This window comes from Antedon bifida, chromosome 5 (assembly GCF_963402885.1).
Source record: "Antedon bifida chromosome 5, ecAntBifi1.1, whole genome shotgun sequence".
In the NCBI taxonomy this organism is placed as follows: domain Eukaryota; kingdom Metazoa; phylum Echinodermata; class Crinoidea; order Comatulida; family Antedonidae; genus Antedon; species Antedon bifida.
In genome coordinates, this window is record NC_136230.1 from 18,564,378 (window position 1) to 18,577,772 (window position 13,395).

At 33.2% G+C, this 13,395-nt stretch overlaps 1 protein-coding gene across 2 annotated transcripts in view; it reads left to right on the top strand.

Moving 5' to 3' along the window:
- Nucleotides 1–13,395, top strand: part of LOC144842633 (run domain Beclin-1-interacting and cysteine-rich domain-containing protein-like) — a 93,186-nt gene that overhangs the window by 18,365 nt on the left and 61,426 nt on the right. Inside the window, exons 1-2 of one of the 2 annotated variants that reach the window (XM_078699113.1) lie at nucleotides 1,454–1,476; nucleotides 3,486–3,592. Coding sequence is in view for 1 of the 2 variants with exons in the window: in XM_078699112.1 (XP_078555238.1) it covers nucleotides 3,486–3,592 (107 nt within the window). In the remaining variant the exon portion in view is untranslated. Of the gene's footprint in view, nucleotides 1–1,453; nucleotides 1,477–3,485; nucleotides 3,593–13,395 lie in introns of those variants that run through there. The other variant, XM_078699112.1, reaches the window with a different exon arrangement.

Consider the following 13,395-nt stretch of genomic DNA (forward strand, 5'->3'; position numbering starts at 1 on the left):
CACATGCTTGTTCTTCCCTGGGGCCATGCACAAACAAAAAAAATACAAATACACAGTGGCACACTTCTTGAATGAAGGTGCGTCCAGAGTGAGTAAAATAAAAGTTAGAGAAAAAAAAAATGATTTAACAATAGGCCTATTTTCAGTACAAGGAAACTTAAACTAAATTATGTACGATATAAAAAAATAACATTTTAACAAAAGTAATACTTTTGAAACAATGGCACACTTCTTGAATGAAGGTGCGTCCATAATACAGTAAGTAAAATAATAGTTAAAGAAAAAAAATGATATAACAATAGGCCTATTTACAATACAAGGAAACTTGAAATATATTATGTACAAGATATAAAAAAAAAAAAAATATTAAAAGTAATACAGGATTTACAAAGCAAAGAACTAATAATTTTCATTGTTGATTTCCCTTCTCTTTTTCCATGCCCGTTTAGTGAAACCTTTACAAAATCTATCGAATACAACTTCAATATTTATAGGAAGATCAAGTAGGTGAACCAAGAACATGCATTAATTTTTGGTATATTGTTCCAATAATAAATTGGTTCCAAACGTTAATTGCATTTGATAGATTTTGCCTCGAGTATTACCAATTCCTCCAGTCTAATATTCTGGAGCGCAGGACAGTGGATTTAGAGTTACATAGGGTACATAGACCGTCATTATTGCTTTTATCTGACCACCTTGAGGTACGTCTGTTTAATGGTAACGTATTAGATCGCAATTACAATTTTATGCTTGCGCTTTCGAAGTCTAATGGTTCAAGTCAATATTTTTCTAGGCAGGGGGTTTCTTTAATAATTTGATAGTCTAAAAGAGAAGATTTTAATGCAAGATAATTAACTCCTCCAATCAATACAAGCACGTTCTTTAATCTTAGACAACATAAAGCTGGTCAGATCTACGGTGGGGTTATCTATCGTGTTACATGTCTCTTCAAACAAATTATCTAATCCACATTTAGAAAAAGTAGTATGTAAACAAGTTAAAAATTTAAAACGAAAATCATTCTGATTACAATTAAGTTGAAGCAGAGCATTAAGCAAAACCTTTGGCCAACGATGTGATTGTGTACAATCAACCATGTGTACAATTCGATTAAAATATTTTATATGCAAGCTATAGTGTGTGACATTTAGTGGGAACCAACCCAGTTCACCATATAAGGTTGCATGCGGCGTGTTTCTAGATGCCTTAAGAATATATCTAGCCATATTTAAAAAAATGAAATTTCATTAAAATTATCTTTTATCACAATGTTCACCTATAATTAGGTTTGTTTTATTTACTGGGAAAATTATAAACCAGCCCTCCAGTTAATGGTATGTTGCTTTTTAGCGTCATATTATATATATGAAATATTCAATCTGGTCCATCACAATAACGTGTTGCCCTTTCTCAGTTGATTAGAACATTTGCCAAAACACAACCAGCTTGATGATAGGCAGACCGTTTAACTAGGTAAGAGTGAAATATGCTTTAGTTGGTACAGTAGTTTGTTTTTTTTCTCAAGACAAATTCTATTTTCTTTATGTTTTCATTCACTATACAGTTTACAATTTTTAACAGTTTGTCGAGTATACACAAATGTCTATATATTTTAAACTACTACTGTACATTCATTTAAAACGCAAATCCTTGTTTGTTTTGTAAATAATATTATAATTACTATCTAAAAAAAAAAATACACTGTACATATTTTTTTTAATTGTTATTTTATTATTTATTTATTTGTAAATAATTAGCTTGTCCATGTTTTGGTCTTCTCCCCTCATCATTTTTACTGTTAAACATGCACTATAATATTTTGTAAACCTCCTGGTTTTCTGAGACACCATTTCATCATTTCATCATTTTCACCATTTAAATATCAAATTCATTAATAAATGTAAATCAGCTAAAAATTATAATTTCAAAGAAGTTTTCTGCAACAAAATACTACATTAATACTAAGCAAACAATTAAATTTTTTTTTTGATTTATAAAAGAAGAATTACTTTCTGAAATCAAATGCATAGGAATGGGTTTACTAATTACTTTATCATATTATATAATTTTCTAATAGACGTTTTTTTGTACAGTTTTCTAACTACATGAACATTTGTGGAGTTTTTAAGTTCAACGGGAGAGTTTATTCCATATTAAAATTCCTTTATTTGATAAACACATTTGTTTTAACATAGTTTTCCTTAAATTGGTATTAAAATGTTAATGCTGTCTGGTATCATATAATATCTTTATTTTGTTTAAAATACCGTTGGATTATAGGAGGAAGTTGTTGTCCATGGGCTTTGTACATTATTATGGCAGTATTTAATTCAATTACATCAAATATATTTAATGTTTTAAATGTATACAAGTATCGCTTAGGTTTTTCACAGTAATTTTTTGAAACACGCAAATGGCCTAATTCATGCTCTAAATTGATCAAAACGGAATTTTAAGCATTTTTAATGACCCTACGTACATGTACGAATGGCGTTAATATCGAATTTGTGGTTTAAGAGGAGATAGAGAAACAAATTTTGGCTTAGGGCTATTATATTACAGATAACTACTCATAAACCTCAGTTCAAGAGTCAACATATAAGCACAAAAAAAGATAGGCGTACGCAGAAAATTTGAAAATGTTCAAAATTAATTTCTAAACAAATCATCGTTTAGGAAATTTTGAGTGTAAAAAGATTTGGCCTTTTTTTGCATCATGCGCAAGGTTTTTGCACACATAGTACGTAATTAATGCAAAAAGTTTGTTTTAACAATTAATTTTTGTTCTTCATACCCTATGTGGTGAATTGCTATAATTTCCATGACCTCTAAATGTCAAATAACGACACATGCACACATGAAACTTAGTTAATCGTGCGACCTCCAATGGTAAATTTAATGCACATTTTTGTAAAATCATATCTTTTTAAATCTCTTATAGCTCCTCAGAATGAAAGGTGACCACCAATTTGTTTTACTTATTATGGAAGCCAATGAGTTGTAGATATGAATTCATGTACACATTTGACGTTCAAAATGTTATGACATCATATGGCCTGAATTTTAAAATTTTTTTTCTTTCATCTTAGACAATCATATTTAACAGAGCGCATATCACTTATCTGTTATACATTTTCTTCCAAATTGTCTTCCAACTCACCTGCTCAATTCGTTATCTTCCGAAATTGTCATCTTTATGTTTATTTTGATAACGTCATCATACCCAAAAATTAGAAGATGATTTTACCTATACTACACTGTGTATAGATATACAGTATACTGTACATATGCTACATGACACATAATAGGCACAACTCAGCACTATAAGTGTATGCATGATGTCATAGGATGGCATACATCAACTTTTTTGCAATCCTATTTTAACGTATGTGCATGTTTTTTAAAATTAAATGTCACGTCAGTAAAATTATAAAAATCACCTATAATTTGTCTAGTTATAGTTTTATTTTCTATTATTACAGATGATGCATTTGTTAGAAGTCCCTCACATTTTCATGCACTCTATTTGTGTTTACAAGCAGTGGAGCGTAATGACATATCTGTATTAGCAGAAATTGATACATCACTTGTAAGTGCTAAATTTATAATATTCTGGTTGAGAATAATGTTGGACTCGCAAATATTAAAATGCCCACAAATGTGATAATACCCATATGTTTTAAAATAGTACCTCGCAGGCCAGCAAGTGAAATGTAAGAATAAAATACTGCATGCAAACAATAAAATTTGGACGATGACTGCAAGTTCCCATGACTTGCTTGACGGGAGTTCAGAGGATCAATCCATACTTCTTCCAACTAACGAAATGCATTTTGGTTAATGAAAGACAACTTTCCTACAACAAAGTAGATTCTGCAGAAATGGGTCATCAAATTATATATACCGTGTGTTGTATATATTGTTGTGTATTGATTGATGAAATGCAGCAGAAACAAGCCTATGACACTGAAACTATTAATACACAATTATCCAACTGCCTCTTCAGGAAAGTGAATGAGAGAGCGTATCACATCAATGCTCATGTAAATGAATAAATAATAGTCCAGTTTCCTATGTCATAAAAAGTCCTTTCATGTGCAAATCATGTGGAAAGTGTAAACATTGTGTTTTATGAATATTTGAAGCATGCTGGTTATAAAAACGGATGCTAGTCAAGTCACCCCATAGCAAAGTTGCCTCATACAAAGTCACCCCTTACAAGTCGCCCCATCGCAAAGTCGCCCCAAAACAAAGTCGTCCCATCCCAATGTCGCCCCAACGCAAAGTCGCCCCATCGCAAAGTCGCCCCATCGCAAAGTTTCCCCATCGCAAAGTCGTCCCAAAACATTAAAATAGTTTACAAGTGCGTAAAATGTCGCAATGATACACAAAGTAACGGAACGTGTAGACATAAAAGGGGAAGCCCCGTAATGCAGTCTCAGGTCACACGATCGGCACGCTCCCATCAGAGAGGAAGCCCCGACTAATCACTCCGCAGTCGCACTAACACGCTAGCTCACCAGAGGGAAACCCCTGTAATTACTCCGCCGTTGTTGCACTACAGCGCACCATCTGAAGAAAGGGAAACCCCGCCGGAGTCACTCCGACTTTTACAATGAAATCGGTCACGTTTAATTTTGGTTGCGATAAAATGATGTTATGATCTAGATTATTTTTACTTTGGTTGATGAATATTTATTATTATTAGGTGATCATTTAGAATAAAATGATCACCTGTTGTTATTGTATGAAATCTTTATTCTTCTTCTTATTCTTATTAGTTATCCGCTTAGTAGCGGATAACTCCTTGTAATCGTCCTGTTTCATCATATTTTTGGTTATCCGCAACTTAGAAGTTGCGGATAACCCTTGTGATTGTAAAAATCATTTTCATCTTTATTAGTTATCCGCTTAGTAGCGGATAACTCCTTGTAATCGTCCTGTTTCATCGTATTTTTTTTTTTTTTGGTTATCCGCAACGTAGAAGTTGCGGATAACCCTTGTGATTGTAAAAATCATTTTCATCTTTATTCTTCTTTCTTTCCCGGATTTTTGTGAGCAGCATATCCCCTATTGCTTGTGAATATATCTTTTGTATAACTTTGTCATTATATGGACATTTACCTGAAGTTGTGCACCTCCATATTTTGAATGACGTCAGAGTTGCGCAACATGACTTACGCGCGATTTCATGAATTTCAATGATTGATCATAGGATAAAAAATAAAAGTCATTTTGTATTGACATTTGGTGAATATTTAAGTCATATCAAAGGCAAACTTTCTATGGATTAAAAATGGCATGTTTTACAAGAAGTTACGCGCGCACGCGCATTTAAAATTTAAAAATGCGCAAAATTAATTTCTAATCAAATTTCTACACTGATCATGACATTTTGAGCATGTCAAAAATTCCCACGCGCGCGAAATAAATTACGCGTAAGGTGCGCACGGAGCATAAAAATCAGGTGTTTTTTTCTTGAATTATGATTTTACAGCCTTTCTTAGTCATTTAAAAAAGATTTACATCATTTCAAATTAAAATGACGTCATACGGACACGTTGATTTAGACCATTTGCGCGCGTTTTAGTTGCAAAAGTGACAACATATTGTCAAAATTAAGCCTATTTTTAATCTATTATAGCTCCTCAGGATCATCCACGACCCCCAATTTTTTTAATTTAATATGTAATGTAAGCAGATATGTTGTAGACAGAGCAGCAGTAGTCAAGTCTAGAAAGGAAAAGTGAATTGTACAGAAGATGAAGAGAAGATTTGTTTGTAAATTTAGAGGTACGTTTGAGTAAGTAGATAATAGAATTGAGTTTTTTACAGAGGAAAGATATGTGAGATTTCCAGGTTAGAGTATTGTCAATTATGATTCCAAGGTGTTTATGAGAAGTAACAGATTGAATTGGAGAATCATTAAGAGTAAGGGTGATAGAGTTAGATTTAAGTTTTTGAGAAGAGCCAATGAGCATAGATTTAGTTTTTGAGATATTGAGTGTTAGTCTGTTAGATTTTAGCCAGGTAGAGAGATGAATTAGAGCATTATTAAGATTCTGTTCAATAAGTTTAGAAGAGGAGTTGGATAGTAGATGATGGTATCGTCAGCATACATGTCAACATGTAGATTAGAGTTATGAGAGATTAGAGAAGATGAAAGGTCGTTAATGTAGATGGAAAAGAGAAGAGGACCAAGAGTGGAGCCTTGAGGAACTCCAATAGAAAGAAAACCAGAGGAAGAAAGAGTTTTTTCAAAAAGAACTTGTTGAGAGCGATTAGAAAAATAAGATCGGAGCCAAGAGATAGTTGAAGGAGAAAATCCATAGTAGGGTAATTTAGCAAGAAGAATATTATGGTCAATAGTGTCGAAAGCTTTTTTGAGATCGATAAAGATAGTGCCAGTAAGTTTCTTATTATTGATATTGTGAAGCCAGTTATCATGTGTTGGTAAGAGCAGTAAGGGTAGAATGTTGGGGACGAAATCCAGATTGAGAAGTAGATATTAAGTTATTAGAGTCAAGGTAAGAATAGATTTGTTGGGAAATAGATTTTTCAATAATTTTGGAGCAAAGGGGAAGGATAGAGATAGGCCGGTAGTTGTTAAGGTCATTTCTTTTGCCTGATTTAAAGATAGGAATAACTTTAGATGTTTTCCAGGCAGAGGGAAAGCAATTAGAATTGATAGAAAGATTAAAGATAAAGGTAAGATGAGGAGCAATAATAGCAGAAGCAGCTTTAAGAAATTTACCATCAATTAAATCAGGTCCGGTAGAAGTATTGGGATTGATGGATGTTAATTCAGTTTGGACAAAGTCTTCATCGATGCAGCTCAGAGAAAAGAAAGAGTTGCAAAAAGACAGATAAGAAGACGGGTCAGGACAATTAGAGGCGTCAATAAGAGAAGAAAGCTTAACAGCATTGTTAGTGAAGAAAGAGTCGGCAATAATTAAATGATCAGAGATGTCTGAACCATTAATTGAAAAAGACGGAGGGAAGGTATTAGATTTAGAAGGAAGAAGATCTTTCAGGCCATTCCAGATTTTTTTAGTATTACCTTTGTTGTTATTTAAGAAAGACTTATAGTAAATTGCTTTAGCATCTCGACATAGTTTAGTTACAGAATTTCTAATTTTACGGTAGTTTTTAAAGTCAATATCGTTTTTGGTTTTATAAGCTTTGACTTTTAAAGCATCTCTTTGGTGAAACATATCAAAAATGTCATGTCTATTATTGAGCCATTCGGCAATGTCCTTTTAAAACGTCTAGTGACATAAGGGGCAAACTTGTCGCAAATATGTGAGAATTTGGAGGTCCAAAACGTGAGTGCAGCATCGACATTCGTTAAGTTGTAGAGATCTTGCCAATTCTGGTGTTGAAGCTCATTTAAAAAATTGATTTCGTTGAAGTTCTTGAAAGATCTAAACATTTTGGTGTAGTGATTCATCTTTGGTGTTTTTGATGATAAGCAGGTGTATACATATTCGTGATCACTAAAGCCACAAGGAAAGACAGAAGTGTGAAGATGTAAATACTCTGGAAGCTATTGGATTGTAGATACGAATCCATGTAAATATTTTGCCAATCAGATGTTGTGACGTCATCATATGGCCAGTTGAATTCAAAAAGTCACATTTACATCTCTTGCGTAAAAGTTCATTGTGTTTAAACGAGAGCGCATCTCACTTTTACGTGCCCAAAATTTTTCAAATTTGTATTATTGTAATTAATTAGATAATTATCTTCTAAAATTGTTATTTTACATGTCAATTTGATGACGTCATCGTGTTAATAAAAGGATTTAAAAGATGGGTCTCGTAATTTCGTCTATGCTACACTGTATACATATACATATACAGTGTATTCTGTAAATACTGTAATATGCTGTATGATACAAAATAGGTACAATTCAGCACTGTAAACATATTTAATTCATGTCATAGGATGGCATAATAATTGTCGGCGTTCATATATTTTAAACGTATGTGCATGTTACGTTTGCGCGGATAACCCGAACTCGTCAAAGTGACGAGTTCAAATCTAGTTGGTTATCCGCAACTTAGAAGTTGCGGATAACTCTTGTGATTGTAAAAATCTTTTTTTTTTTGGTTATCCGCAACTTAGAAGTTGCGGATAACCCTTGTGATTGTAAATATCTTTTTTTTTTTTAGTTATCCGCTTAGTAGCGGATAACTCCTTGTGATTGTAGTGGATCAATATTTTTTTTTTTCTGTATTATTCTTATTTTTTTCCCGTTTTTTTGTGGCTCACATATCTCTAAAATGTGTAAACATAATACAGTAGAACCTCCATTTTACGTACGGTACGGGACCGAAAGGCGTACGTAAAACAAGGGATTCGTAAAATCAAGGTTGACCTTAAATTGACCCCCAAATACGTAGATCGTAGCTAAAAAGGCTGCCGTGTTTGCCAACAGCATGCAGATGGTCACTAGATTAGCTAGGCCCTTCCTAGGCCTAGACTAATCTAGGCCAGGCTAGAAGGCCTAGCAAGATGTGAGGCCTAGAAAAGTACAGTATATACAGGCTGTGCGATTTAGTTTAAATAAAGTGTTATAAATAAAACATCAATGTTCTTGTATTTTCTATCAATAAAAACAGTCGCTGCTGTAGGGGAATACACATGAGTTCCTCACACACACAGCCATGGCTTTGTGTTTTGTTGTTGTTAAATTGCGCCCTCAATGTAAGAAAATGATGACGTCATCGGTCGTTTTAAGCGTACGTAAAATCAAGGGAACGTATAATCAGGGTACGTAAAATGAAGGTTCTACTGTATTTCATAACTTTGACAACATGTGGGCATTTACGTGAAGTTGTGCACCTCCTATTTTGAATGACGTCAGAGTTGCGCAATGTGACTTACGCGCGATTTTATGATTTTTAATGATTGATCATAGCTTAAAAACCAAGTGTAATTTTTTTTTTACCCTTTATGAAAATTTAAGTCATATCAAGGGCAAACTTTTAGTTAACTAAAAATAGCATGTTTTATAAGAAGTTACGCGCGCACGCGCATTTAAAATTTTAAAATGCGCAAAATTAATTTCTAATCAACTTTTTACGCCATTCATGACATTTTGCGCATGTCAAAAATTCCCCCGCGCGCGAACAATTTTACGCGTGCAGTGCGCACGCAGCATGAAAATCATGTTTTTTTCTATTAAATTGAGATTTTCCAGCCTTTCCTAGTCATTTTTAAAAAGATTGACATCATTTCAAATTAAAATGACGTCATACGTACACGTTGATTTAGACCATTTGCATACGTTTTAGTTGCAAAAGTTACAAAATATTGTCAAAATTATGCCTATTTTGAATCTATTATAGCTCCTCAGGATCAACCGTTACCCCCGAGTTTTTTAACTTAATATGTAAGCAGATATGTTGTAGATATGAATTCATGCAGAATTTTTTCCTTACGGATGTTGTGACGTCATCGTATGGCCACACAAATGTAAAAAATAGTATTTTTGTCTCTTTCGTTATTGCTCATCACATTCAATGGAGCGCATCACGCTTATCCGTCTTCCATTTTCTCCGAGATTTTAATATTATCTAGGTCAATCAACTATCTTTCGCATGAGTTAAAAATATTTTAATTTTTTTTGCGTCATAGTTCATTACATTTAAAAGAGCGCGCATTAATATTTCACGTATTAAAATTTCTTCTACACGTTAACATGTTGTTGCTGAGATAATTTCCTTGCAAAATTGCTACCTTCACATTTCATTTTAAAACCGTCAACATGTTAAAAATTGCAATAAATAGCGGGTCCCGTAATTTCACCTATTCTACATGTACACTGTATGTGATACGGATACAGATTATACTGTGTATACTATATATGAATCAAAACAATAGAATTCAGCAATAACAACATATTCTTCAGTTCAGGTCATAATGCCATAATCTTTTTCTGTGTGTAATATTTCAACGTATGATGTTCACGTGGCGTTTGTCGTGCGGATAACTAACTCGTCAAAGTGACGAGTTTCATGTCTAGTTCATCTTCTTTGTTCTTCTTTCTTTCCCGGAATTTTGTTGCACGCATATCTCTCATCCTTGTCAACATAAGATTGTATAACTTTGTCAAAAGATTGACCTGTAGCTGTAGATGTGCAGGAAACTTTGTTATATGACGTTAGAGTCGCGCAGCGTAAGTAACGCGCGATTTTATGAATTTCAATGATTGATCATAGATTATAAACCAAAAGTAATCTTGTATTGACACTTGGTGAACATTTAAGTAATATCAGGGGCAAACTTTCTATGGATTAAAAATGGCATGTTTCACAAAAAGTTACGCACGCACGCGCATTTAAAATTTTGAAATGCGCAAAATTAATTTCTAATCAACTTTCTACGCTGATCATGACATTTTGAGCATGTCAAAAATTCCCACGCGCGCGAAAAAAATTACGTGTAAGGTGCGCACGGAGCATGAACATCATGTGTTTTTCTCTTGAATTATAATTTTACAGTCTTTCCTAGTCATTTTGAAAAAGATTGACATCATTTCAAATTAAAATGACGTCATACGAACAGGTTGATTTAGACCATTTGCGCGCGTTTTAGTTGCAAAAGTGAAAAAATATTGTCAAAATTATGCCTATTTTTAATCTATTATAGCTCCTCAGGATCATCCATGACCCCCATTTTTTTAATTTAATATGTAAGCAGATATGTTGTAGATATGAATTCATGCAGAATCTTTACCCCTCGGATGTTATGACGTCATCGTATGGCCACACGAATGTAAAATATAGGATTGTTTACTCTTTCGTTATTGCTCATCACATTAAATAGAGCGAATCTCACTTTTACGTGCCCAAAATTCTTCAAATTTGTTTTAATGTAATTATTTAGATAATTATCTTCTAAAATTGTTATCTTTATATGCCAATTTGACGAGTTCAAATCTAGTTTTATTGGTTATCCGCCTTAAGCGGATAACCATTGTTATTATTGTAGTGTTTCTTTTTTTTTTTTATTGGTTATCCGCCTCAAGCGGATAAGCCCTTGGAATTGTAGTGTTTCTTTTTTTTATTGGTTATCCGCCTCAAGCGGATAAGCCCTTGGAATTGTAGTGTTTCTTTTTTTATTGGTTATCCGCTTCAAGCAAAAATTGCCACTGGTGCGCACATTTTTACGCGCGCACGGCACAGGGAACGCGTATAAGCTTTTCTTTTGCATAAATTGTGTTTTTCAAACTTGGGTTAACAATTTTACGTTATTTTATTCACTTTTCAACTTGAAATGGCGTTCTACGAGCATGTTAAACATGACTGGTTGCGCACGAAAACGTCAACAAATTGTGAAAATGTTGCAAAATATGTCTACTTTTAAAAGTGATACAGTTCATCAGAATGCAAGGTTACCCCCGTTTTTTATTTTATTTTATTACAGTCTATGAATCGTAGGTCTGATTTATTATAGTGTTGAATGTTAAAACGTGTTTGATGGCTACATTATTTGCATATTAAATATAATTTTCGAAATTTTTATCATCAAACAAACAATAACATTTTCAAAGAGTAAAACAATAAACATAACGTTTATCTTTTTTCTTTACATTTTAATATATAAAACTTGAAAGTATGCACTTTCATAAAATGTCAGTGTTTAAAATTTAAGTTTAATCAACTTTCTACGCTGATCATGACATTTTGAGCGTGTCAAAAATTCCCACGCGCGCGAAAAATTTTACGCGTAAGGTGCGCACGGAGCATGAAAATTATGTGTTTTCTCTTAAATTATGATCTTATAGCCTTTCCTAGTCATTTTAAAAAAGATTGACATCATTTCAATTTAAAATGACATGACATGTGATTGTAAATATCTTTTTTTTCATCTTCATCTTCTTTGTTATTCTTCTTTCTTTCCCGGATTTTTGTGCGTCGCATATCCCCTATTGCTTGTGAATATATCTTTTGTATAACTTTGTCATTATATGGACATTTACCTGAAGTTGTGCACCTCCATATTTTTAATGACGTTAGAGTCGCGCAGCGTAAGTTACGCGCGATTTTATGAATTTCAATGATTGATCATAGATTATAAACCAAAAGTCATTTTGTTTTGACACAAAAATGACATTTTTCACAAGAAGTTACGCGCGCACGTGCATTTAAAATTTAAAAATGCGCAAAATTAATTTCTAATCAACTTTCTACGCTGATCATGACAATTTAAACATGTCAAAAATTCCCACGCGCGCGAAAAAAATTACGCGTAAGGTGCGCACGGAGCATGAAAATCATGTGTTTTTTTCTTGAATTATGATTTTACAGCCTTTCTTAGTCATTTTAAAAAAGATTTACATCATTTCAAATTAAAATGACGTCATACGAACATGTTGATTTAGACAATTTGCGCGCGTTTTAGTTGCAAAAGTGACAACATTTTTATTTCATGTCATAGGATGGCATAATAATTGTCGAGGTTCATATGGTTAAGTATGTGCATGTTGCGTTTGCGCGGATAACCTGAACTCGTCAAAGTGACGAGTTCAAATCTAGTTTTTCTGTATTATGCTTCTTTCTTTCTGTCATTTTTGTGCGTCGCGTTTCTCTAAAACGTGTAAACAGAACATATCGTAACTTTGTCAACATATCGACATTTACATGAAGTTGTGCACCTCCTATTTTTGAATGACGTCAGAGTTGCGCAACGTGAATTACGCGAGATTTTATGAATTTCAATAATTGATCATAGATTATAAACCAAAAGTTATTTTATATTGACACTTAGTGAAAATTTAAGTCATATTAAGGGCAAACTTTCTATGGATTAAAAATGGCATGTTTCACAAGAAGATATGCGCGCACGCGCATTTAAAATTTCAAAATGCGGAGAATTAATTTCTAATCAACTTTCTACGCTGATCCTGACATTTTAAGCATGTGAAAAATTCCCACGCACGCGAACAATTTTACGCTTAAGGTGCGCACGGAGCATGAAAATCATGAAAATTAAATTAAAATGACGTCATACGAACGTCGTCGTCATACGTTGATTTAGACCATTTGCGCGCGTTTTAGTTTAAAAAGTTATAAAATATTGTCAAAATAATGCCAATTTTTAATCTATTATAGCTCTTCAGGATCAAAGGTGACCCCAATTTTTTTAACTTATTATGTAAGACGATAAATTGTAGATATGAATTCATGCAGAATTTTTACCTCTCGGATGTTATGACGTCATGGTATGGCCACACGAATGTAAAATATAGGATTGTTGTCTCTTTCGTTATTGCTCATCACATTCAACAGAGCGCATCTCGCTTATACATATTCCATTTCCCCCGGGATTTTAATAATGTCTACGTCAATCAACTATCTTTTGCATGAGTTAAAAATATTTTAA